The 24,425-nt window shown below is 55.4% G+C and overlaps 1 protein-coding gene across 2 annotated transcripts; it reads left to right on the top strand.

Moving 5' to 3' along the window:
* The first annotated feature begins 6,885 nt into the window (after positions 1-6,885).
* Positions 6,886-24,415, top strand: LOC133343023 (putative methyltransferase NSUN7). Of its 2 annotated transcripts, XM_061552454.1 has the most exons (11): positions 6,891-7,599; positions 12,632-12,690; positions 13,179-13,387; positions 13,944-14,096; positions 14,575-14,758; positions 14,877-15,183; positions 15,762-15,905; positions 16,411-16,512; positions 20,631-20,760; positions 21,275-21,398; positions 22,164-24,415. In XM_061552454.1, exons 1-11 carry the CDS (start codon positions 7,311-7,313, stop codon positions 22,866-22,868), a joined length of 2,406 nt encoding a protein of 801 aa, XP_061408438.1. In that variant the 5' UTR covers positions 6,891-7,310; the 3' UTR covers positions 22,869-24,415. The 2 variants fall into 2 exon arrangements, with proteins under 2 accessions (XP_061408437.1, XP_061408438.1); XM_061552453.1 differs by having other exon boundaries at positions 6,886-7,599; positions 14,575-15,183.
* The last annotated feature ends 10 nt before the right edge of the window (positions 24,416-24,425 follow it).

The following is a 24,425-nucleotide window of genomic DNA, read 5'->3' as shown; positions in this document are numbered from 1 at the left end:
GACAAATCGCTACCTGCAGCCAAAGGGGCCCGCTCTGCCCCCCCCCCCGCCGGCTCGCGCTCACTGGCGCACAAAGCTTTTAAAAGGTGCCAGATTTGTTTTAGCAAAAACAATCAAAACAGTCGGGACAACTGGCAGCGGCATCAGCAGCGGCAGCAGCGGCGGCGGCGAAGGCAAGGAGAGAAAAAAACCGATCAGCTTTTTCAAAAACACATTATCCCTGAGAGGTTCCGACGCTCCAGAAGAAACAACAAAACGTCTGAGAGCGGTGAGGTCAGCAGAAACAGGGGCGCGTGGTGGTCACGGCGCGCGCGGAGGAGTGCAGCCTCCTCGCGCAGGGCACGAGGACCCCCACCCTGCTCCCCTTCCACGACCCCCCCCCCCTTCCAACCCCCCCCCCCCTTCCACGACCCCCTTCCACGACCCCCCCCCGCTCCCCTTCCACGAACCCCCCCCTTCCAACCCCCCCCTTCCCATCCACGACCCCCCCCCCCCGCTCCCCTTCCACGACCCCCCCTCCCCTTCCACGACCCCCCCCCCCTTCCAGGACCCCCCCCCCTTCCACGACCCCCCCCCCCCTTCCAACCCCCCCCCCGCTCCCCTTCCACGACCCCCCTCCCCTTCCACGAACCCCCCTCTCCTTCCACGACCCCCCCTCCTCTTCCACGACCCCTTCCACGACCCCCCCCCCCCTTCCACGACCCCCCCCTCCCCTTCCACCGTCTTTGCGGCCCAACATTGCGGGGGCAGACAGTCAGGACTAACTGGCAGAACACCATATCACCATAACACCATAACGCCATAACACCATACCCTCTCGTGCCAGCCACCGCCGCGGATGTATTGCCCAGCGCAGGCTGACACGCGAGGAGGTGTGTTTCTTGTTGCTGCAGCCAGCGAAGGGCAACAAGGCGGATCTGGGCCGCCTGGCGCTGTGTTTAGAGCACACTGGGCGGGAGAGGGGGGTCCACTCGGCTCATCATCGTCATCATCATCCGTCGGGGGATGACAGATTGTGCACTGCTTTGTAGGAAGTCCGACGTTTCGCCAGTAGTTACAATGGGCAACCCGATGAAGCTAATTGTAATTACTGGCGAAACGTCGTACTCACATTGTAAATGTTGTGGCTTGACTCTCCAACACACTGGTGTGCTGAACTAGTAACGAATGGGCACGTCCTGGTCACGTGACAAACCTCACTAATTGGCTGTGTCGGGTGGTGGTGGGTTTAACGACACATTCTATATATTAACGCGATCTAACCCCCCCCCCCCCCCCACCTATATTATGGATGCTATTGGTCACTAAAGTCTTGTACGTGTCAGAGGTTGCGCTGTGGATGCACGTGCCCTGCCCGCAGGACAGAGGGACCTCCGAAACGTCGGACTTGTGGGTGCCAGCAGAGTGGAGCGCCGTGCTGCGCCTCGTCTGTGACCTCTGATGAGGGTGCTGATGACAAAATTTCCTGCAAATGCAACGTGTTGCAAATATTCCTTGAGGTTTAGCAATGTCGCCGAGGTGTTTCTGCTTTTGGGCCAAAGAGCCCCCTCGCTTGTTGTGCTTCACGAAACACATCGCGGCGAAGGTGGAGTCGGGCATTCACAGCCTGGGTCGCACTGGGTTAGGGCTGATTTGATGCACAGGGCTGAAGAAAATCATCCTCACTGTGTCATCACATTGGTTTTTATTTTGGGCTGAAAAATAGAATTTAAACACGGGGTTCATTCGCTTTATGCGGCAGTAGATGCGTGCCAAAACGGCGCACAAAGCGAGTCTGAACGTGGAGACAGCTGTCTGTCATGTAGCGCGCACAGTACACACAGAACACACACACAGTACACACAGTACACACACAGTACACACACAGAGTACACACACAGTACACACACAGAGTGCACACACACAGTACACAGTACACACAGTGCACACACAGTACACACACACAGTACAACACAGTACACACATGGTACACACACAGTACACACACAGAGTACACACAGTACACACACAGTACACACACAGTACACACAGTATACACACAGTACACACACTACACACACCCACAGTACACACACGGTATACACACAGTACACACACGGTATACACACTACACAGAGTACACAAAGTACACACAGACAATGTTGTCCCACGTCTGACCGCATATCCGCATCTGAGTGAAATCAAACCGCATAGTCTAATGAATTGTGGACAGAACTATAGGTTAGCCGCATATACGCAAAATCGCACAAACCAACCCCGTATAAAGCGAGGGCAACCTGTTATGATGTATCGTTTGCATGCCTATTGTACAGAATCACAGCGAATGTGCATATGCCCGTCTCCTAACCCGTATCCTCACAATGCATATGCGCAAACGATATACATGGGTAACAATTAGGACTTGTTTCGTTTTACATGCAATTGGTCCACAGTGCGTTCAAGAGTTTTCGTTTGAAAAGATATCCACTCCTTTTCAGTTCTTTTCATTTATTTGGTATATCCCTGCGAGCCATTCGGCTCTTGAATCGGGTGCAACCGCAAAAAAACTAAAAAACAAGAACAAGAAAACATCTTAAAGTGACTATGCGCAAACAGAAAACGCCAAATGGAACGGCTTGTGTGCGTGAGACTGCCAATTCTCGATGTCGTCGCTCCCCGCGGACCCACAGCAGCTTGGACCACAGTGCCACCTGGCGTCGCGGGGAGTCGCGGAGCCCTCCAGCATCTTGAGACACTCACAGAATAGCTCAGCTCCCTCGGCCCACCGAGGCTGCTGTTAGCTGGAGGCTCCACTGGTGTTAGTTGAACGTTCCTGTAACGTTCGATAAGGCAACGGAGACAAAGCAACATCTAACATTGAGCGTTAACGCAGACTCAAGAGTGCAATAATAATAATACAGAAATCGTATGTTTATTTTATTGAACTTTGTTCATCATTTGAAGAGAGAGAGAGTGATGGTCCTGCTACAGAGCTACACCTGGCCAATTCCAGCATGGGAGACTGTTTGTGGCATGTGGGAAGATAAACGGAGTACCCGAGAGAGGTAATGATCAAAGTTCTGCTCTGGTAGATTGAAGAATAGAGTTCCCTCGGTGTATGCGGTGGTAGTAGTCGTAGTAGTAGATGCGTTCCACAAAAATAGCGCACAAAGCGAAACTGCACGAGGGGACAGCTGCCTGCCGAGCCGTGCACACAGAACATGCAACGCTGTCCTACCGTGTAGCCGCATATGATTGAATCCAAACCGCACATTGCGAATTTTGTGTAGTAATAGTTGAGCCGCATATATACAGCGCGACATTGCACAAACCGAACCCGCGCAAAGCGAGGGAAACCTGCACTGCACTGCCATTACTTGGCTACTTGCTAAATAAAGAGCGTTGTTAAAAAAAGGTGTCAGTTTTGTTACCAGATTAAAGGGTAAAAAATCAATTATCATATTTTGCTACTTCCTGCAAAGGAGGTTCCAATGGTGAAAGAGCGTAGTTATTATCGCCAAGCAGCACGCTGTGTTAAAACGCGGACATATCAAGCCCTAGCCTCTCATCGCACGGCCCGTGTTTCACACACACACACGTCATTCTTTATACATGGAAATCCCGACTCACCGTTGCACATGCAAATACATTTCACGCAAATCGCCGCTGGAAACGTCAGGATACCAATGAGCATTTTATCTCGCGCTCGCTTCAATGACTCGGCGTCTCAGGGCCGCCCCTCGTGCCCTGCGGTCGTTCAGCCGAGGCGACCCCGATCGGAAATGTGTTCCTCGGCCGCCCAAGTCATGACGCAGCACCGGCTTGTGAATGCCTTTGTAGGTGATCGTGGTGTGGACCGTTCCATTTTGACCTGACCACCCTCCCCCCACCTAATCCTGAATTGAGCGTCCCAACTACCCAGCAGAGTTGTGACAACAGCGAAACTGGTTTTATTAACTTGCCTTAATTTTCACATTTTCTGTACATACACGCACAGCGGTGTCAGGTTAACATCGAGCTTGCTTCCTTATGATCCCGTGACAATGCGTGGCACAATCCGTGAACACGAACGCGCGCGTTTATATTGAGAGGCATTAATCGGCGAGTGTGAATCAGCAGTACACACCCTGGGGGGTTCGCTCTGTGGGTGAAACGACGACATCCTGAATTTTCCTGTGGACTGCGAAGATTACGAAAACCAGCATATCATTGCATAATTCAAACTTGTGGAGAAAAGCCAGTCGGCTGCTCGGGCCCTACGCGTCACGGCGTCTATTCGGGACGACGGCCAATGGTCAAGAATCAATTGCGGAGTGGCAGCCCAGGAGTGGAAGGCGTCTCATAGGGCCGCGCGCCGAGGAGACGGCGCGATGGGATGCTCTCTCGTGTGCAGCAGATGCCTCGGTTCATCACTCCATGGCGGGGTCGCGAGAGACGAGGAAGGCCTTTCATCTAGCAGTGGATCGACCACGGCTGATGGAAATTCCACGTTGACCTCCGGCTATCGAGGCCGGCTCTCGTGACAATAGGCGCCAACAAGTCGACCCCCTTGATGCCCCCCCCATTTGAGCCACAAGCGGCGTGGCGGGGCCACGCTGTGCGTAAAATGCGCATTAAAGATTCGCAATCACCCGCCAAGAGCTCACAAGAGGAATTCGCGGGGCTGAGTTGGGGGAAGATGCCACCCATGGGGCTTGGGAGCGACTTATTTGCCGATGCAGCCCCTGTGACCAACCCTCCTGACAGTTCCCGAGACGTCATCGCTCGCGCGTGGGAAGAGGAGGCCGGAGGTTGGGCAGAGGGTACCGGGGGGCGCACACAACCGGGGGCCACGTCGCTATGGTGGATCACGCAAGCGCCGTGAGACCTCTTGTTCCGTGGGTGTCGGTGAGGCGCCATACCCCGAGTCGCCAGGAGAAGGCGGTACAGCAAGTGGGATCGTCTTGCTCGTTCGCGCGGTGTGTTTTCTTCTAGTGCACTACTCTCACCTCCCGCATCTAAAATGCTCAGAAATTGACTGAACACATCTGAATATTTCTAGATTTGAAGCTTTCGTGACTGCAAGGATTCATACTCTTGGGTTTTTTCGGTAAAGGCACGTAGGTAAAAAATAAATAATAAATAATAAAAAGAATCGATAAAATAATATTAATAAAATAATAAATCACGACGTTTCGGAGGCAACACAAGTCTCCGTCATCAGGTGGGACCGTCACAGCTGAATTTACTGTATTTAAGTGAAGCTGAATTTACTGTATTAAGTGAAACAGTAAATTCAGCTGTGACGGTCCCACCTGATGACGGAGACTTGTGTTGCCTCCGAAACGTCGTGATTTATTATATTATTTTTCTATTATTTTTATTATTTATTTTTACCTACGTGACTTTACCGAGGAGCGCAGAACGGGGGAAATTGATGTGGCGCCGGCTCGCCGCGTGGCTGCTGCTTGCTGCTGCCGCTTCCTTCCCGGTCGTCTGCGGTGGTTCCTCCTCGCGCCTCCGAATCGTTCTCGTCCTCTCTCTCCACAAGTTACTCCTTGTGACGATATCACTCGGAGTGCGCCCGATCTCGTCAGATCTCCGAAGCTAAGCCGGCTCGAGCCTGGATAACCCTTGGATGAGCCCCCGCTTACACAGACCGCGGTGATAAGCAACAGAGCTCGGTGCAGTACAACCCAATTGTTGTACTGTTCCTCCATGCCCCCCCCCCCCCCGTGTCTTTACTGCCCGCATTCACCCTCCCGCATCGACCAGGGTGGCGAAGTATGGTGAAATATCCCCCACGACCCGCAACTGCGTGGGGAAGCACTCATCCAGCAGTGGATTGACAAGGGATTATGCGTGTACGGTACACATACTAAATCAGAATATGTATTTATACTGGAGGAATCCGATAAGCTAGAAAGCTCTTTTGCACACATGGCTAGTAGGGCCACGGGATCAGAAGGTGTCGTGTGCTGTGATTTACACCTCGGTGTTTAAAGCAGCAGCAGCACGGAGCACGGTGATTGTAACTGATTTGGAATCCGTCAGGTGTAGCCTCGTCTCACAAAACGCATCCGCTGCGTTCTAAAGGGACTTATTAAAAGCGTATCAACGGCAGCTACGAGGTTATCCTGTTCGCTTTTTTTTGTATCCGTCATTGATTTTCCAAGTAGCTTTTATTGGAATAAACGGCGCTTATTCGGATAGATACAAACACACGAATTGGGAGCCTGGTAAGTGGAGATAAGACGAACTCATGCCAGGGAATATTTGGCTGAAGCGATGTAAGAATAAGCTCTGAAACATCTTTATTAAAGTGAACAGCAAGCGCGCGCACACACTCACAGTGAACAGGTAGGAATTACAACTACGGTAGTTATGAACTTGCCACCAGCACTTACTGAACTAAACCTAGTCAGCACACGCATATTATATATAGTACATCTTTATATCATTATAGATATCTACCTGGCTTTACCGAAAGACCCAAATAATATAAATTCCTGCAGTCGCGAAAGCTTGAAGTCAAGATTTGGTACATCTTTATTCAATAATGTCTTTTCAGAAAACAAATATTAAATATTGTTTGCAATGCATCTGCTGGATGGTCTCCCCAAGGGATGTTGGTTCGGGTTGTTCGGCCACATTTCACCGTGCTGGTCAGCGCGGGTTGACGAAAGTAATCACTCGCCAAGCTCTCTCCACTGCTAACGTTGCTCCACGGTGCGCTCGAAACACGTGGGCACGTTGGCTGCTGCTCTGACTACCACGGCTCTCTCCCCGGCTCCCTCCCCCCACACCTCTTCTCGCGCGCCACTCACAATGAAGCAATAAGAGGCGGTGGGTCGATGTCTTTCGTTGTTGTTGGAGGAGGTTCGCGGAGGGCTACGATTGGGTCTCCAGGCGCGGTTACGCAAGCGGCGGCAGCCGCAAGAGGCGAGCCTTCTGAAGACACAGAGAGCCACCCACCCCACCACGCTCACTCAGCACCCACCATCCACCCAGCCACCGACCCATCAGGAAGCCCCTCTCGAGTACACGGCGCACTCTTTTGCGCACGCACGCAAAGATCACCTCCCCAACCGCTAGCAACCACCACATAGCGTAGCCTAACACAAGGCTGTGGGGTAAAGTACCGCGAGCGAGCTCTTATTGTTAAGGAGGGCACGAGAGCACGAGGGGGGTGGGGGCTGCGTGGCCGGGACGCACGCGCACCCACGCCGCGGTTTCTAACCTCCCTGCGTCTCCTCCACGGGGAGAGGAGTAAGAAGCAGAGGCCACCACCACCACCTAAGGGCACCGTCCCTTAATTACGCCTGGAGCCAGCAGCCCCCCCCCCCCGCCACATGGCGATGGCACGGCCAGGTAGAGCAGTAGCGACGTGCGAAGCTTCGGGGCAGAAGAAGGAGGAGGAGGCAACGACGGAGGCGCTGGGACATCGCGCGGGAGGGCCGGAGCGCGAATTCGCGGCCGCCGCTGCGCTGTTTGGCCACCTGAGAGCGGACAGCCCCGCGGACCGGGCCGTGCTGCGGTACGGCGAGAGGCGGCGACTCGGGGAGCCGGGGCTGGCTCTGCTCCACGGGGATTCGGGAGCGCGGCGCCGGAGCTACGCGCTCGCCTTCTCGGCCCTCAAATGTGAGTGGAGCGCCGCGGCGAACAGCGAGCGGTGGGCGGCATCGGGAGAAAGCGATCATTCGGTGCCCGCGCGTGTGCTGGCAGCAGCGATGCGTTCAGGAGGTGAGCGCCAATGCGAAGGTCTGCTGGTCACGAGAGGGCTTCGGCCGATGGAGAGTTCGTGTCGTTTTGCGATTCATCCTCCTCCGTTGAAGGAGCGTGGGCTACAGTGGCTTTACGCATCGGGCAGGTGACCTCATGACGATGATTATTGTGGCGATGGGGACGGTCGGCACAGGAAGGAGCGCAGGTGATGCATCTGTCATTTTGGTCAGTCAACCTATGACACCTGGGTCTGTCCCGTGACCCTCCGGTCAGCGAGCCTTCGACACTTCAACGTGGCCTCGCGTGAAGTGTCGAACGTATTTGGTGTGGTGTCAAACCACGTGTTATCGGTGGTTGCAGTCGGGAGATAACGAATCTCGTGCTCTGCACGAGACTGATGTGTGTATGCGTATCTTGGGAGCGGTGGCATAGTGGCTAGCGCACTGCACCGCGAACTTAGCCAGCCTGAGTTCGGGCGCGAGTGGTATCTTGACAAATCTCTCCAGCGCCTCCCCTACGTCGACTGCGCCTTAAACAAGCAGCGGGTTTGCGGCGTGTAAAACATCGGCGTCGGGGAGACCGTGGCTGCGTGGCGCGTTGTTTACTACGCAGCTCCACGGGGCTTCGTTCCGGTATTAATAGGAGCTCGCCAGCAGCATGTGAACCCCCCCCCCACGTGGATGGGGACTCGATCTCGCCCCCTTCTCCCGGCCACTTCCTCATCTCATCACGAGTCCCCCCGGGACGCCCAAGCAGCTGATCGTTTCTCGGGGAACCTGCTCCTGCTCCCACTCACCTGCTCCCACTCACCCGCTCCCACTCACCCGCTCCCACTCACCCGCTCCCACTCACCCGCTCCCACTCACCCGCTCCCACTCAGCCGCTCCCACCCACCCGCTCCCACCCACCCGCTCCCACTCACCCGCTCCCACCCACCTACTCCCACACACCTGCTCCCACCCACCTGCTCCCACTCACCTGCTCCCACACACCTGCTCCAACCTACCTGCTCCCACTCACCTGCTCCCACTCACCTGCTCCCACCCACCTGCTCCCACTCACCTGCTCCCACTCACCTGCTCCCACCCACCTGCTCCCACCCACCTGCTCCCACTCACCTGCTCCCACTCACCTGCTCCTACCCACCTACTCCCACCCACCTGCTCCCACTCACCTGCTCCCACCCACCTGCTCCCACTCACCTGCTCCCACACACCTACTCCCACACACCTGCTCCCACTCCCCCTGCTCCCACTCGCCTACTTAGCTTCCACAACTCGAACGAGGATCGGGCGCTTTCCCGACGGACGTTTCGCCTGACTGTGGACATTAGCACATTTCACGGCGGCGTCTGTTGAACAAACGGAAAAGAGCCCACGGAACTGGCAGGGACGAGGAAAAAGCTAAAAAAAGCCCCCCACCCAATCCCCCCACCCCCTCTCCCACCCCTTCCCCGTAAATTCAACGGCGAAATAAAAGCGGAGCGGCGGCGCGAGTGAGAGGCGAGTCGGCAATAAAAAGTGTGCAGGTCTCTAAGGGAACGCGCGGCCTCGCACGCCGACGAGACGGGGGGGCCACAATGACCGGGGCTGTTTGTCCACCTCGCCGAGCAAACAGGCGAGTAAAGACGACTCACCCCGGGGGCGTCAAGTCACGATAAAGAGCACCACCCCACACCACCCCACTCCCCCACACACCCCCACACCTCCACCCAACACCTCCACCCCACCACCTACATCACCCCACACCACCACCCCCCACACCCCACACCCCCACACCCCACACCCCTCACACCACCCCATTCCACCACCCTCCACACCCACCCATACCCCCACTCCCCCACACCTACACCACCCCCACACCACCCCACACCCCCGACACAACCCCACCCCCCCCCCACACCCCCACCGCCTTTGTCGGCTGTTGTATTCGCACGCTCCCTCTCTGTATAGCGGACATGGGTTCACTCCTTCACCCCAGGACACCACTGGCAATGTGAGTCCGGCCTCTCCTCCCTCCCCGTGCCCTCCCACGCCAACGGCTGCAGCAGGATTTAGTGATTCCAACAACAACAACGAAGACCACAAGAACCGCTCCCTCCGCCGCCCTCACCACGAAGAGGCATTCCCATCGAGGCGCTGCGCGCGTTGCTAGGGACGAGGTCTCCCAAAGCTTCGGCTGAGATCTCCTGGGACAGGCCAATAACTGGCAGTCCTCGTCTCCATTGGGGCCGTCCATAAATGACGTCACGCACCTAGGAGGGGGGGGGGGGTCAGATATTTGTGACGGTGTGTGACGAGGGGGGGGCGGTTTGAGAAATGTCACATCAATATGCGCAACTTTAAATAAATATAGACAAATCGTTCAACTTAATTAAATATACGTTTTAATGAATGTTTTCTCCTACAACATCAGAGTGCAGCGCCACATTAAACACGCACTACAATGACAATAGTTAAAGCGATTTGAAGCATGTTTTATTTTGGGGGGGGGAAGGGCAGAGCTTTGTGACGTCATATTTGAGGGGGGGGGTCTGACTTTTTGTGACACCGTGTGACGATGGGGGGGGGGGGGTTCAAAATCGTCCAAAATCGCGTGACGTCATTTATGGACGGCCCCAGCTGGTCAGAGCGGGCTGTGGAAGAAGGCGCCTGGCTTATTATATCAGTCGCTGCTGCTGTTGAAGCCTTCGCTGGGAATCAAACTCAAGCTGCTGTGCCCTGAGCGCAGTGAGTCACGGCTAACCCCAGTAACAACGCAGTACTATAATGTTAATACTGAACGTCTTTGTTTATCCGGCCTCGCTCGGGAGGGCCCCGCATTGGGATGTTTGGCCACTTCCATTCATGAGCGTTTAGCTTCACGTGGGAAGGAAACCCACGCGTGTGTAACGCTCAAAACTCCGCACAGATGGATTTACAAAAACATCTAAGCACGTCCTGCCATGTCCTGGCCACGCCACGGTCTGTCCCGTCTCCACGTTTCCATGACGCGACCGAGTGTTTACGTTCGACAACAAAGCACCGCTGACCGCGCCAATAACAGTCAGCGAATGGGGGCGGTCTCGCAATGCAGGTGACCAACTTTACCACTCACGGAGTCTGTTGAACTTCTTTGGCGCCGTACACTAGCCAACCGTGCTAACGGAGGGGCGGGCGAAGGACAAACAAACCAAACACGAGATTCAGTTCTAAAGCAAATGAGTTTTCACTCGAGGTTTAAAAGTGCCGAGCTCCAGTGGCGTCCTCACATCGGAAGGAAGAGCGTTCCAGACGGCCGCAGAAGCGCGCCTGAAAGCGATGCGGTGGCCGCCGTCTTTGGCAGCGGTGATCACACGCAGATTTTAAACTCGGAACGTTGTTACCCCACGGAAACTCTCAAGGGTGTGCTCGGTCAGGAGACCCTCGTGCGTTTTGCGTTTCGTCATCCAACGGCGGATCAATGAGCAGGGCCTCTTGTGGACTGCGGCGTGGTGTCGGGATGAGTCACGTGCTCCACACACGGGGGGGGGGGGGGTGGTGACTCTTCGCGTGTTTCCAAGTAAACGGACTGTGGCCTTCGCGTGTGTGGATCGACTGTGCAAAGCTGCAAGCTGGACAATGGAAAGAGGGCAGCTGCACAGACATCGTCATCGTCGTCAGATGTAGCTTCCCATCGCTTGAAAGGCGCGAGTTAATCGTTCGCGAAATCGCGACTTGGCTTGCGTCTTTTTAAAACTTTGGCAGAGTGTGTGCACTCTCAAGGGCTGTCACTGGGACGTGCTCCTTTTTTTTTAGAAGCGACCTAGCCATCACAAAGGATAGCTCAACGAAGTAGCGTATCATCATCACTTGGAAATGTGTTAGTCAAATGCTCTAAACGCGTGATGTTGATTCTAAATGTGGAGGGGAAAACCAGAGGACCCGGAGAAAAATTCACGCAACCACGGGGAGAGAGACACGCAAACTCCAAATATACAGCAGGCGTCAGGGTCGCGATTGAACCCACGACCTCCTTGTATACCAGGCGAGGTAGTTAACATCTCGCCACTCTATCTTTGTTTAAATTCTTTCGCACCGTACATAGCCAACCCCACTAATCGGAGGCGCGGGAAAGGACAACAAACTAAGACACAAAAAGTTGTTCTCAAAGAATTGAGTTTAAATCTCTCGGGCTGGGATGATGATGGCCGCTGCGTTCGTGTTCATCGTGTTTGTCTCAAACCACTGACGTAGCCATGAATTCATTCATTAGGTACAGTACAGCGCATTGATTTGGAATATTTTCTTAAGATTTAGATAATTACCGTTAAAAATAGCATCCCCACGAGTATGTATCTGTGAACTTTGAGACATTTTTGCTACTGTGAGGTTGTCCAGTTTGTGAATCTGCCCACTAATAATACAAATGTAACTTTCCGTTTATTTCACGAGTGCTCTACAGCTGAGCTGACACTTGGTTAGGGGATGGCGTGCATTGGGTTGTTTGTAAAATTCCTCTTTTAACGAAAAGTTGTGTTGCATGTGGCAGGATATTGTAAATATCTAGAGAAATGTCAAGCATAGGAAGGCATAACACTCAAAGGTCCGCACGGCTGAGTTGGGAATCAACTTGCTGTGCTGCCATCCGTTAACCCACATCGCTGCAGCCCAAGGGCGTTTGGGAGTTTTGCGAATCCGTGCGAGTTTTATACTTTATAGTGACCAACCCTAACCCGCCTAAGCGTCGGGTCAAGAGGCGCAGTGTGGTCGGAACGCGACTTAAATTTGGGGGGGGGGGGAGCCCCCTGTCCAAATCCTCCCACCCCCTTCTTCGTCATCTGACGCCTTGGGGCTCCCCGGCCCGTGGGCCCCCGCGGCAGTTGCACCGCCTGCACACTCGCCAGGCGATGCGGCCACCGCGACCCGACTCTGGCCGCCGCCTCCTGCCCGCGACGTTCAGAGTCGCGCGCGTTGTGTCTCTTTTGCAGATCAGACGCTCATCGAAGGCGTCCTGGTGGAGAGCGGCTTCTACTCGGCGCAGCTCATCGTGAGTAGAGCCCCCGAGCGCCGCACCCAGCGCACGTAACAGCTGCCAGAGCTCCTGGTCTTTCGCCGGCACAGTCGGGGTTTTCGGGCATATGGCCGCTCCCAGCATCCCGAGGCATTTTCGAACGTCGAGATTTCGTCCCGCTTCGATATTTGCATGGCCTCGCTATATGCGGGAGAAGGAGGTTGCTACTCGAGCGGGAGGGCAGGCAGGGGAGTGGACGGTGAGCAGCAGGCGAGGCCATAGTCAGAACGAGCGAGTGTGCCAGTCTCGCGCGGGGTGGGCACGGTTATTGAGCGGAGGGCGCCGAGTGATGCCGAGAGAGAGAGAGACGCCAGCTCACCCACGGTCAGAGCCTCGCAGGAGCGCCACGGCTGTAACGTGGCGCGCGGCGCGACGGATCTCACCGGGCCCGGCGGCCGGGCAGATCGGGCCGGCGCAGTGACCGAGGGCCGCCTCTGGAACGTGTTCGTGTGTCGCCTCGCCAGCCGGACGATCTGCTTCCCCTCGCCGTGGTCCTATTCTGGGACCTGCAGCGGCGCGGGTTCGAGCCCCGGGACAAGGAGGAGGGACGCGAAGCGACGAGTGGAGGGGGCCGCGGGGCGAGCGGGGAGGCCCGGAGTCGCCAAGAAGGCGACGGCTGCGGTGGCGACGGAGTTCACGATGATGTGCGCGAAGTTGATGGCGCGCTCTTCTCGTGAGTAAACTGCAAACCGACAACGCCTTGAACGCGAATAAAATGTATGGACTGCATTGGCAACAGTGCACAAAGGCAAATTCAAATAACTCTCAGAATCGGAATCCTTGTTTTATTTTTCCTGGAGAAATCCGATCAGCCGTGAAGCTCTTTCTCACAAATGTCCAGCAGGGGCTTGTTCACTAACATAGGCTCGTAACAGGAAAGTATTTATTGGAGTCAAACCTTGAACGGCCATGCAATACCAGCCGTTGTCCAACACATTAGCCGATTGTGAGTGTTTATGTTTTGTGCAGACGTAGAGCCCTTTGTCAGTCCACCGTCGACGAACTGGCACGTTCCTGTGTAGGCTACTTTAAGGCGTACTTCGCCACGCGCTTCAGTTCAGGTGGGTGAAGGCGGAGAGCAAAGTAGTCGCACCACCGCAGGAGGGCACAACAACGGATGTTGTTGGCCTGCCCTCTGCTGACAACGCAGCAGCAGCAGCAGCCTATAGCACCCGTTGCACATGCACGGCGGTCGCCCTGTCCCACGGTCGCCCTGTCACTCGCCGCAGGTTCAGGACGCGGCTGCGTGCGTCGCTGGCCCGGGGCCGCATCCGCCGTGGAGCCCTCTCGCTCGACTCGGTGCTGCCGGAGCCGCTGCTGCGCCGGGAGAGGCGCGCCGGCGCCGCTCCCCTCTACGCCTGGGTCGACGGCACGCGCTCGAGGTGAGGCTCCCGCCGCGCTGGCTCGGTCGTCACCTCCTGAGGCAGGGCTTGTCGCGGGGAAGAGAATATCCTCGCGACGCGGGGAGAGTTGAGAATTGCTCGTAAAAATTGATCGACGTTGCTTGTGATGCCGCTACGCACTTCGCACGGACACGTCGCTCTAACATTCGGTCAGGGGATGTGTCAGGCCTGGGGTTTGGTGTGCCAAGGCCGTGACGTTCGAGTGGACGTTGAGGTTAGGACTTTACATTCGGGTTATCGCGACAATTCAGAGGAGTTGCCCGCGACACTCAGCCACAGCCGTGATGACTGGCGCGATTCCTTCCTTGATCGAGGCTCGTTGCGCATCCAAATATCGTGCGTCGCCTCCTGCGGCACGGCTGCATTCAGACGCTCCGTGCATTCAGCCCGAGAGAGAACGCTCTGGGACCGGTGCTCCCGTGTCCCAACCGTGCACCTGCGCCACCGTGCCGTGCAGTGAAGAGGAAGTGCAGAGGGCCCTGTGCGACCTGGGCTTCTCCCAAGTGGAGAGCCTCGGGGATCGGCAGGACCGAGTGTTCTCTCGGGACCGGCAGCTCGCCGACCTCCTCGTCTTCCCGGGCCAGCGGCGGAGCGAGCTGCTCGACTCCGACATCGCAGAGCGATCCGCGCTCGTGTTCCAGGTGGGTGTGCGCGACGTCACCCTTCGGGGAATAATCACCCAGTGGTGGAGTCCGCATTTAGCGCGGAAGAAGCGACCGCGCCCACCGCTTTTAAAAACGTCTCCATCTCGCGCCGCAGGACAAGTCGCGCTGCGTGGGGCCTCACGCCGCCGTGCGGCTTCTCGGGGAGGAGGGCGACGTCGCGGTCGTGGGGGTCGGGTCAGGGGTCGCGGGCCTGCACGTCGCCTCGCTCCTCGCCGCGCGGCGTCAGTCTCCGGGCGACGGCGGTGGCACCGTCCCCACCACGATCACCACCGCCAACGCCAACGCCACCAACAGCGTCAGCGGCGGTGGGGCCGCCGCCGGCTGCCGCGTGCTGGTGTGCGCGGCTCTGGGAGGGGGCGCCGGTCGGCAGCCGCCACCGCCGCGGGGAACGACGGCCGACAGTGAGTCCTCGCCACACTTCCAATTGGCACGGTCGGCTACGTTCGGTTCAACGTGCGTGTGTGCATGCGTGCGTGTAGGCGGATGGCTGTTGCCATAGCGTTCAGAGTAAATGCGAACGATTGTGGTGTGTGTGTGTGTGTGTTATTGGGGGGGGAGGGTGGGGGGGGGGGGGAAATGTGCATCGAAATTACGATCAGTAGAAATTCTTAAGCTCCCCAATAGGTCCTTCGACCGTCGCACGTGGGGGACTTGGTGCGTCTGGCACCGCGTCAGGGGCACGAGTCGACCCCTCCGGCCACGAGAGGCCACTACGTTAACTGCGATGTAAAACAAAAAATTATCTTAAAACGCGACATTGAATCGTGGCATTTCACCGAATCACAAGCGATGGTTGCCAACCGCCACACCTCGGGTGCATTTACCCCACTCGTGTATGTACGGACACTCGTTGAACTTCTTCAGCACCGTACTTAGAACGACCGTCCTACGTGCGGTGCGTCGTCACCACTGCGCGCGACCTTAAAGCCCCACACTGACGCCGCTGTCACGCGTGCCCACGCTCACGATGCTGCGGCAGACATCAAGTTTCTACCGGAGGCCTTCCTGGACCTGCAGCCCGGCGACTCCCGGCTTCAGAGGGTGCGGGTCATCCTGCTGACCGCTCCGTGCTCCGCCTCGGGGTTCAACGACCCCGTGGAACTGGTCCTCGGCGAGGGAGCGGGTGAGTGAGCGTCGCTCGCCTCCCCGCGTGCGTGCGCGGAACCCCTTGCGGACCAACTCCAAGACTGCTGCCATGAGTAAAACAATGGACGCCGTCACGTTAACGTCATGTTAACGTGACGTTAACGTCATGTTAACGTGACGTTAACGTGACGTTAACGTCAGGCTATCAGGTGCGCTTCTAGGGCCGTCTGGAACGCTCTTCCTTCCGATATTAGGAAGCCACCGGGAGTTATGCACTTTTAAATCATCTCAATTGAAAACTATTTTTTTTGCGTTTAGTTTGTTGTCCTTCCCTGGCACCTCCGATTAGCACGGTTGGCTACGTACGGTGCGAAGAACAAAAACATTATTATGGAATGCAAATGTGACCTGGAATTGTGAAAATTGATCTAATCGATGGCGCGGGGGGCGTTGGAGAGTTGGGGGTGAAATGTTACAAGTTTCCCTGCCCTTGCCTCTGAACTTTGCTGCTGACCCCTGCCTGTGACCTGTTGCGTCGCCAGACCTGAGCCTCCTGCGCGACGCCGCGAGCGCGGAGGAAGAGGAGGAGCAGCTCGCGGAGCTGTCGGCGCGGCAGACGGAGCTTCTGTCTCATGCGATGCGATGTGCGTAGCCCGGCCACACGGCCACGGGCGGTGGGGGGTGGGGGCACGGCGCACATCTCGTGAAGACCGGCTCCGCTTGCGCTGTTAAGTCGCGGATGACTGGGGTGCGGACGCTCCAGTGAGCGTGCAACGTTGGGTCAGTGTTGTCACATTGTTGGAACCGGTGGCTCACCGGTGGCCCAGCGTTGCATGTTTACTGGACACTGCCAAACGACCAAGTCACCCTGAAAGCAATTACAGTAGAACTGCTTTTTGTGTTTGATTTGTTGTCCTTCCCCCGCACCTCCGATAAGCACGGTTGGCTACGTACGGTGCGAAAGAATTTCAACATACATACAAACATACAGTACATACATCTCGGAAGCTAAGCAGGCGTGAGCTTGGTTAGTACCCAGGATGGGTGACCGCCCAGGGCTTGCCAGGCGTTGTGTTGGGGCCGCGAGGTGCGGCCAGGAGCTGGCAGCGTGGAGCATCACCCCCCCCCCCCCTCCTACGAGTGTCTCAGAGCACTCCGGCTTCCTCCCACGTGAAACCAATTCATTCGGTCGTGGAATTTTCAAATTGTCAAATGGCAGCAGGGGCCCTCGTGAGAACACGTCTTGGGTCAATATTGAGAACGGCGGACTGGGCATCAGTCCACGGTCTGGTGCTCTGTAAAGTCTGGAGGTGGCTGCGACAGAACGGAGCCCCCCCCCCTCCCCCCCCAATGTCTAAGAAGGAATGCCACGCAGAGAATGAGCTCGAGGCTCCGTGAATTCTCAAGGCACTTTCGCCTTCGTGTCTGCGCCGACGTGCCCACGAAGAGGCGACCGCGGAGGGGAAAAACAAACAACGGCATTTGCGCGCTTTCATACTTCTCCCCGTAAACGTTTAACCTTCTCCGAACGGTCATGTGCAAAAAAAGCAATATAAAGTCGAGGGGGGGGGGGGGGAGAGAGACCATCGGAGCCACGGCACAGTTTGCCCAGGCCGCCTGACTCAACACTCGCTTCAAAGGGACGTGCGATAAAGGGCGGCCGTGGAGGGCGCTCCAGCGTGCTGTTCGTGTCGAGACTTCCTTGCCCAGTGAACAGCGGCGCGGGGGCCCGGCGTGGGTGGGGGTGCAGCCGCCTCGGGGGGGGGGGGGAGAGAGGTTAAAGGGTTCGTGCCAAAAAATTATAATTGTACATTTGAAATCTATGCCATTCTTACACTGGTGCAATGCTATCCCGGATATAAACGTAAAACGAAGCCAGTAACTACGGTGCAATGTTGCAGTGTGGTTTTACCCAAGCAGGTGATTTGCGTGACAAATCACCTCCAGTCTCGACGCACGAATCCACGTCCCATCTGCAAAGGCGCAGGGTTTCTCATTTGGAGCGTAACGCTCCATTGGTTAATATCGATTAAGCTCACGATAAGCGGATCGAATTGGGTGTTTTCGTAACTGACGATTTGCGACCTGTGCGATCGTACACGGGGTGGAGCGATTGATGGTGCAGTGGTTGAGTGCGCTGCGCCTCGACCCGGCGACCCGAGTTTGATTCCTGGCCACGGCTAACAACGGTGACGAACCGGATTTGGTCGGCCCCCTCCCTCCACCAACCCGCACTGACCGACGAGAAAGTCAAACAACCGGCACGGCGCTGGGGAAACCTTCATCCAGCAGTGGGCCACACATCAATCGAAACCATAAATCGTGACAACTCATCGTTGGGGCTGAATCGTCACACGTCGTTGTTAGCAAGGTGCTCGCGCGTCGTCTTTGGCATTGGGCAAATGAGCGGCTGTCCTCTTGCGCACAAACGGTGCCCGATGTCGCGCTGCTCTTTCTCGAAGCCAGGTCCACCCCCCGCACAAGAAGAGCCGAGCAACTATTATTATTGTTTAACAACCAGGTAAGGCCCACTGAGAAACGACCTGGCCATAAATGATAACTCGGCGAAGTGGCTTAGCATTTGGAAGTGTACAGCGGCCAACTACTCTAGACGCGTGACCACGGGGAGAACGTGCAAACTCCAAACACACAGCAGGCGTCGTCAGGGTCGGGATCGAAGCCACGACCTCAAGCAGAGGTAGTTAACAGCTCCCCAACGGGGCGCCCCATCACAGCTACCCTGGCAGGGCTTCCTCCTGCCACCGTGCTCAGGAATTGCTTTGCTTGTGAACAAACGCACGCCCCTGAACCGATGCGGGAGGGATGGGGGGGAGGTGACACGCTTTATTTTTTTAGGGCTGAATATTTTTGTTTCCGCGGTCCACTCTAAAGCGAGTGAGCTGCTCTCATCAGAGAGGTCCGCGTGAGAGCAGCAGCAGCAGCAGGAAGGAGAGCAGGTTTGTCTTTTAGTTGGCCTCGTACTCTTTGGTTTTTTCGGTAAAGTCACGTAGGTATAAAATAAATCACGACGTTTCGGGCGCAACACAAGCGTACTCCGGTGGGAAAGCGTGGCCTGCCTCAGCAGCAGACTGTTTTAAAAGGTTTGAAATGGGTGTAGCTCAAGGGTCATAAAGAAGTGGCCGGGGCTAGTGATGTTAATGTGAGAAATTAGCATGTAGCTGTAAGATAGGAGAGCGACCTCCTCGACGAGGGCACGGGAGTGGCTATGTTAATGTGAGAGATTAGCATGTTAATGTGTTAACATCATGCTAATCCCTAATCACTAGCCCCGGACACTTTTTTTATGACCCTTGAGCTACACCCATTTCAAACCTATTAAAAGTCTGCCTCAGCAGCAGACCACGCTTTCCCACCTGAGGATGCTTGTGTTGCGCCCGAAACGTCGTGATTTATTTTATTTTATTTCTACCTACGTGACTTTACCGAAAGAACCAAAGAGTATGGATTTCTGCAGTCACGACAGCTTCAAATCAAGTTGGCCTCGTGTTTTCGGAACAGGACTGAGGGCACTGGAATGAGTTCGCGTCGAGTCCCCGGTGATGAGCACACGGATGGACTGCCTGCGTGATAAAAACAAGAAGAGGTTTTACTCCTTTCTGGCAATAAAGCAGGTGTTAAGATGTTTAAACACCAAATAGAAACATCTTGCAAAGAACCATGTCTGCATTCACGACGTGTACTTGTGGTGAGCATTCAAACAAAAAACATGCTCTGATAATGACCATGGTTTTTTTTATCTGAGAAAAATCTATTTGCATTGTATATGCATATATTATCTACAAAGCATATATTATCCGAGCATGTTCTTTGTTTGCATGTTCACCACAAGCACGTGTGGTTAATGCAGACTTGATTCCTTGCAAAAATGTTTCTGTTTGGTGCTTGAACGTCCTAACACCTCCTGTTTTATTGCCAGAAAGGTTAAAACCTATTCCTATTTTTCATAATTTGATACTTGCAAAAAAGGTACAAAATTGATTGCCTGTGTTCCACAACAGTTGTATCACTAATAACCGTGGCAGGGAAATTGTATTTTTTAATAAATTCTTATTTTTTCTTTGAGCACCCCAAACCACAATTCAACTATTTAAACTTTAGTTTTTATATACACCGAGATTCATTGTTGGCATCATCCACGATTACTCCACTGCTGTATTACGGGCTCCATAGTTACAGACGTTTTTGTTAGTAATCATCGAAGTCAAACCCATGTTTCTCCACTCCAACGATCACAGCATCTTCATTTATGACTGTTGCACAGCAGTAAACATTTTTCTATATTAGAATGACGGGGGCTAGTCCCTCCAGAGAACCAAAATAAATTTCCTTCAAGGTGGTACCTGTTTTACCGCCCCAGCGGGGATGATGGGTCAAATCAACCACCCAGTTCGGATTTCAGCTCACAGCCCTCCGATGGCAGGCCGAGTACTCTGCCCATAATCGATGTAAAAAAAAATGTGGATTCGATCGCATTTAAAAAACCCCATCACGTGTTAAACGCTTCCGCTCGCCACCGCGCCACAATGGCCCGTCGCCGTCAGCATCAACAGCAGCCGTGATCGATCCACTGCTGGACGAAGGGCATCGCCCCCACGGACAATTCCCGTTCTCCCAGCGGCGCGTGCGGCAGTTGCTCGGTCGTTTGCCGCGACCGTTCGCTCGGGCGGCTCGTCCGTCGTCTTGGCGCGGGCGCTCAAGGCGCGTGCGTGCTCGTGTGTGCGCGTGCTCCCGGTGCGCGCAGTCCCCCGAGTGCAGGCCGTGGTGTACAGCACGTGCTCGCTGCACGCACGCGAGAACGAGGCCGTCGTGAGCGCCGCGCTGTCGCGACAGCACAACGGTGGCGTCGCCGTCGCCAAAGTCGCTCCGTTCAGGTGCAGCGCGTTTTCTGCACGATCGCTCGTGCCACCCCGCCACTCTCTAATCGTTGCCACCACCAACACCACTACCAGCACCACCAGCACTACCAGCACCAGCACCACCACCAGCACCAGCACCACCACCAGCACTACCACCACCAACACCACCAGCAGCACCACCAGCAGCACCACCACCACCAGCACCACCAGCACCACCAGCACCACCAGCACCACCAGCACCACCATCTCCATTACCGTCTCAGCACCGCCATCACCAGCCACGTTACCACCACCACCAATGCCCTCACTGCCACCGCCACCAGCACCAACCATGACCAGGCGTGTGTGTGTTACGTTGAACTTCTTTGACGCCGCATGTCGCCAACCGCGCTAATCGCAGGTGCGGAGGGAGGACAACAAACTAAACACACAAAGCCGTTTTAGCGTCGTCGTAAAAGTCCCGTACGCGGTCACGCAGTCGCACGACCGCTCACGGCCTCCGCGCGTGACCCCCTCGCCCACCACGCAGGGTCGCGCCCTCGCCCGTGCGGCTCCCGGAGGAGCGGGAGGGTCCTGCGGGAGACGCCGCGTTCCTGAGCTTCGCGCCGTCCGACTCGCTCAGCGGTGGCTTCTTGGCCGTGCTGAGGAGAGAGGTGAGGCGGTCACTCGGCTCAAAAGCAACAGTGGCCCCTATGCCATCCCTAACGGGGGCTAGGAGATGTTAACTACCTCGCCTGGTACGCAGGAGGGCTTGAGTTCGATCCCGACCCTGACGCCTGCTGCTGTATATGTGGAGTTTGCGTGTTTTCCCCCGTGGTCACGTGTATTTTTCGAATCGACATCACGCGTTTAGAGTATTTGGCTGCTGAGAGATTTCCAAATGTTAAGCGACTTCGTTGAGCTGTCATTTGTGGCCAGATCGTTTCTGAAAGAGCTTTATAGCTCAGAGGGCCTTACCTGGTAAAATAAAGAGTTTAGTTTCGTAAGTCCTGCTCCCATTTGGAACTAATCATGGGCTGGTACTCATATCCATTGGGAGTCCAAATTGTGGTTTTGAACCATATCTTACCGTTATCATTATCAGTCGGCAATGAAATAAACCCATATTCGACGAATGTCTGCCCAAGCCGTCGCCGTCTCTGATGTTTCATCAGAGACGCAACGACCCACATCGAGCTTCTGCACACGAGCCGATGTCATTGATCCTAGCACCGGGGAGGATGAGCCGTACATCGTACCGCTTGTAAAATGTACCTCGTTGAATTTTAATTCCATTTCAAACCTCGTAAAATGTGCGTTGGCCGTGCAGCCCCCTCGTCAACTGTCAACCTTAACAGGTGCTCGTTAACAGCACCAGCCTCAACACTAAATAAGTCCATGAGGAGGATCTTTATGTGTGTGTGTGTGTGTCTATACAGGATCCCTCGGAATCTCTCACTGCAAAGGAGATCCTCGCTCGGGCATCCAGCAAAGGCTTACTGGGGGAACGGATCAAAAAGACCAAGACCAGACGACCCAGGGGACCGAAAACTCCCACCAAGCGCAGCGACACGGTGGCGAAGAGAGCCGCCAAGGTTTCCAACGGCGCCGCCAAAGCCAGAAGTTTCGGCAGCTCGCTGCTGACCACGAGCCGCGGGGTCCTCACCGCGCAAGCGGCCAATGGGGTGACAGCCAACGGGACTGCGGGCCAGAGTTCGGCTCAATATCCGGCAGCGGCAACGGTGGCGGCCAAGCCACCGACGAGGCCGCCCGTGCGGACGGGTCCCCTGCCAGGGATGCTGAGGGCAATGTGGCCCAGGCGAGAGAGAGGAGGGGCGCAAGATGCAGAGGAGGAGGCGGCGGGGAGAAACAGAGGGGAGTTGGCGAGGGAGGCCGTGAGGCCCAAGCAGCTGCTGCTGCCCAGCGTATGCATCTCTTTCCCCGGAACCGGGGGATTCCCTGCCCAGTCTGGGCGCGGCCTCCCACCCATCGCCACCAACAGCAACACCGCCGCCGCCAGTTTCGCCCTTGGATTCTCTCCGGCGTTTGAACCTTCGCGAACCCCAGTTTTCGCCACTCGGTTCGCTCGTGGGAAAACTGCCCAAGGCAGAGGAACAAGCCAGCAGAATTGGCCCCAGCTCTGAAATGCTTGTGGTGGTTGGTGGGGTGGGGGGGACATTGGTGGTCACAGACAGTTTGGTGGCAGAGAGGTTTGACCGACTGACAGACGATTGCCACCTCGGACGAGAAGATGAAATTTGGATGAGGGAATCATAGGTGGCACGGTGGGATCCTGTCTCTCACGTGTAGAGCTATTCTCCCAACTATCCATGCATCGGCGTTCAAGAGTAACCAACTTGAGTGATGACACCGAGGATGGAGCCGATGGAGCCGACGGTCAATAGAGCAGAAGCTGGCACCAAGGGGCAGGTTTGAGGCAAGGGGCATGGACGGTTGCGAGCTGCGCCTGGGTGGGAATGGTGACACATGAATGGTGACACAGGAGTCAAATCCAGGGCGAATGCTCTTAAAGTAGTGGTTCTTAACCTTTACTGCACTCGTATTTTTTCATGTTGATACATAGGTTTGATGAACCAGAGTAGTTGTACTTGCGTGCACGTGTTTAATTTGTTTCGTTTATTTACCTTCTAATAAAACCTGGCCATGTCTCGTACCCCCTGGGGGTGGGTGCGTGCACCCCAGGTTAAGAAGAACCACTGCTCGTAATGTTTAACATCTCACATTTCTACGACGAGCAAGACGGTAACGCTCACGTCTACGTGCGTAACGTCAAAATCCCAAAAGTCTGTGACAATACACAATGGGGTTTAACATTAAAATCGCTATCCGAGAGGTTTGTTAACTTGAAGCAGTTATAATAATGCACGCTTAATGCTTTGCAGTGCACATCTACGTACGAGGGCTGACTGAATTGCACTTGCCGATTATTTCAAAATGAAATGGGAACAATCTTTCAACCAGTGGCTATTATTGACACGTTCTTCGGCGGCATAAGGCAATATTAAAAAAGAACGTGTATTGTGTAATGCCACCAATTCTGAAACGATCGTATTTTAATTACTGGGGCCATTGTTTGATTCTCATGGCGCCACCACCTCGGGTGATGATCGCCAACTCGGTTACAAAATTGTAATTCAGACGCAGCGCGCGGTCCTGTTGGTTTCTGTCTACTTTTAGAGCGTGCACGAGACCGCACACTGTTGAAGCACCATGAGGAATCCTCCATTCGCTTCGCTAATAACGTCCTGTCACGCATGCGGAGTCTGCAGGGGGGGGGGGGGGGGGGCTGTCACGCATGCGACGACGGGGCGGGGATGGGTGGAGGATGGGACCAAAAAAAGTGGCGACATCTCAAAAGTTGTGGCCCAGGTTGTGCGAGACGAACCTTTTCCCGTCTCTAAAAAGAAGAGGGCGCAGTTTGGCGTGCACCAAGTAGGGCACCCCGACACACACAAAAAGCGTGCCCGAATAGGACACGCGGCTAGCACGCAAGGACGCTATCGCGCTGGGATGTGGCGGTTCACCAAGGCACCTGGGGGACAGCTTAATCAACGCCGCTTGGCAGTTCGTCGTGGTGGACACGTGTTTCTCATCAGCCGGCCGCCACGCCCGTTAAGTTGAGCCGGCTTTCTTTATAATTCATGCGCTGCCCTACAGAAAGCAGGACATGGCCCATCGAT

Source organism: Lethenteron reissneri, chromosome 16 (assembly GCF_015708825.2).
Source record: "Lethenteron reissneri isolate LAM-NWPU_2019-01 chromosome 16, ASM1570882v1, whole genome shotgun sequence".
Classification (NCBI taxonomy): Eukaryota; Metazoa; Chordata; class Hyperoartia; order Petromyzontiformes; family Petromyzontidae; genus Lethenteron; species Lethenteron reissneri.
Note: the sequence above shows the minus strand (reverse complement) of the source record. Positions and strands in the feature narration are given on the sequence as shown.

Bases quoted from the DNA above. Each gene is read 5' to 3' on its own strand.
- LOC133343023 (XM_061552453.1), top strand. From the start codon at position 7,311: ATGGCGATGGCACGGCCAGGTAGAGCAGTAGCGACGTGCGAAGCTTCG. The intron at 7,600-12,631 runs GTGAGTGGAGCG...TCTCTTTTGCAG, and splicing joins CGCCTTCTCGGCCCTCAAAT to ATCAGACGCTCATCGAAGGC. The intron at 20,761-21,274 runs GTGCAGCGCGTT...CCCACCACGCAG, and splicing joins GCCAAAGTCGCTCCGTTCAG to GGTCGCGCCCTCGCCCGTGC.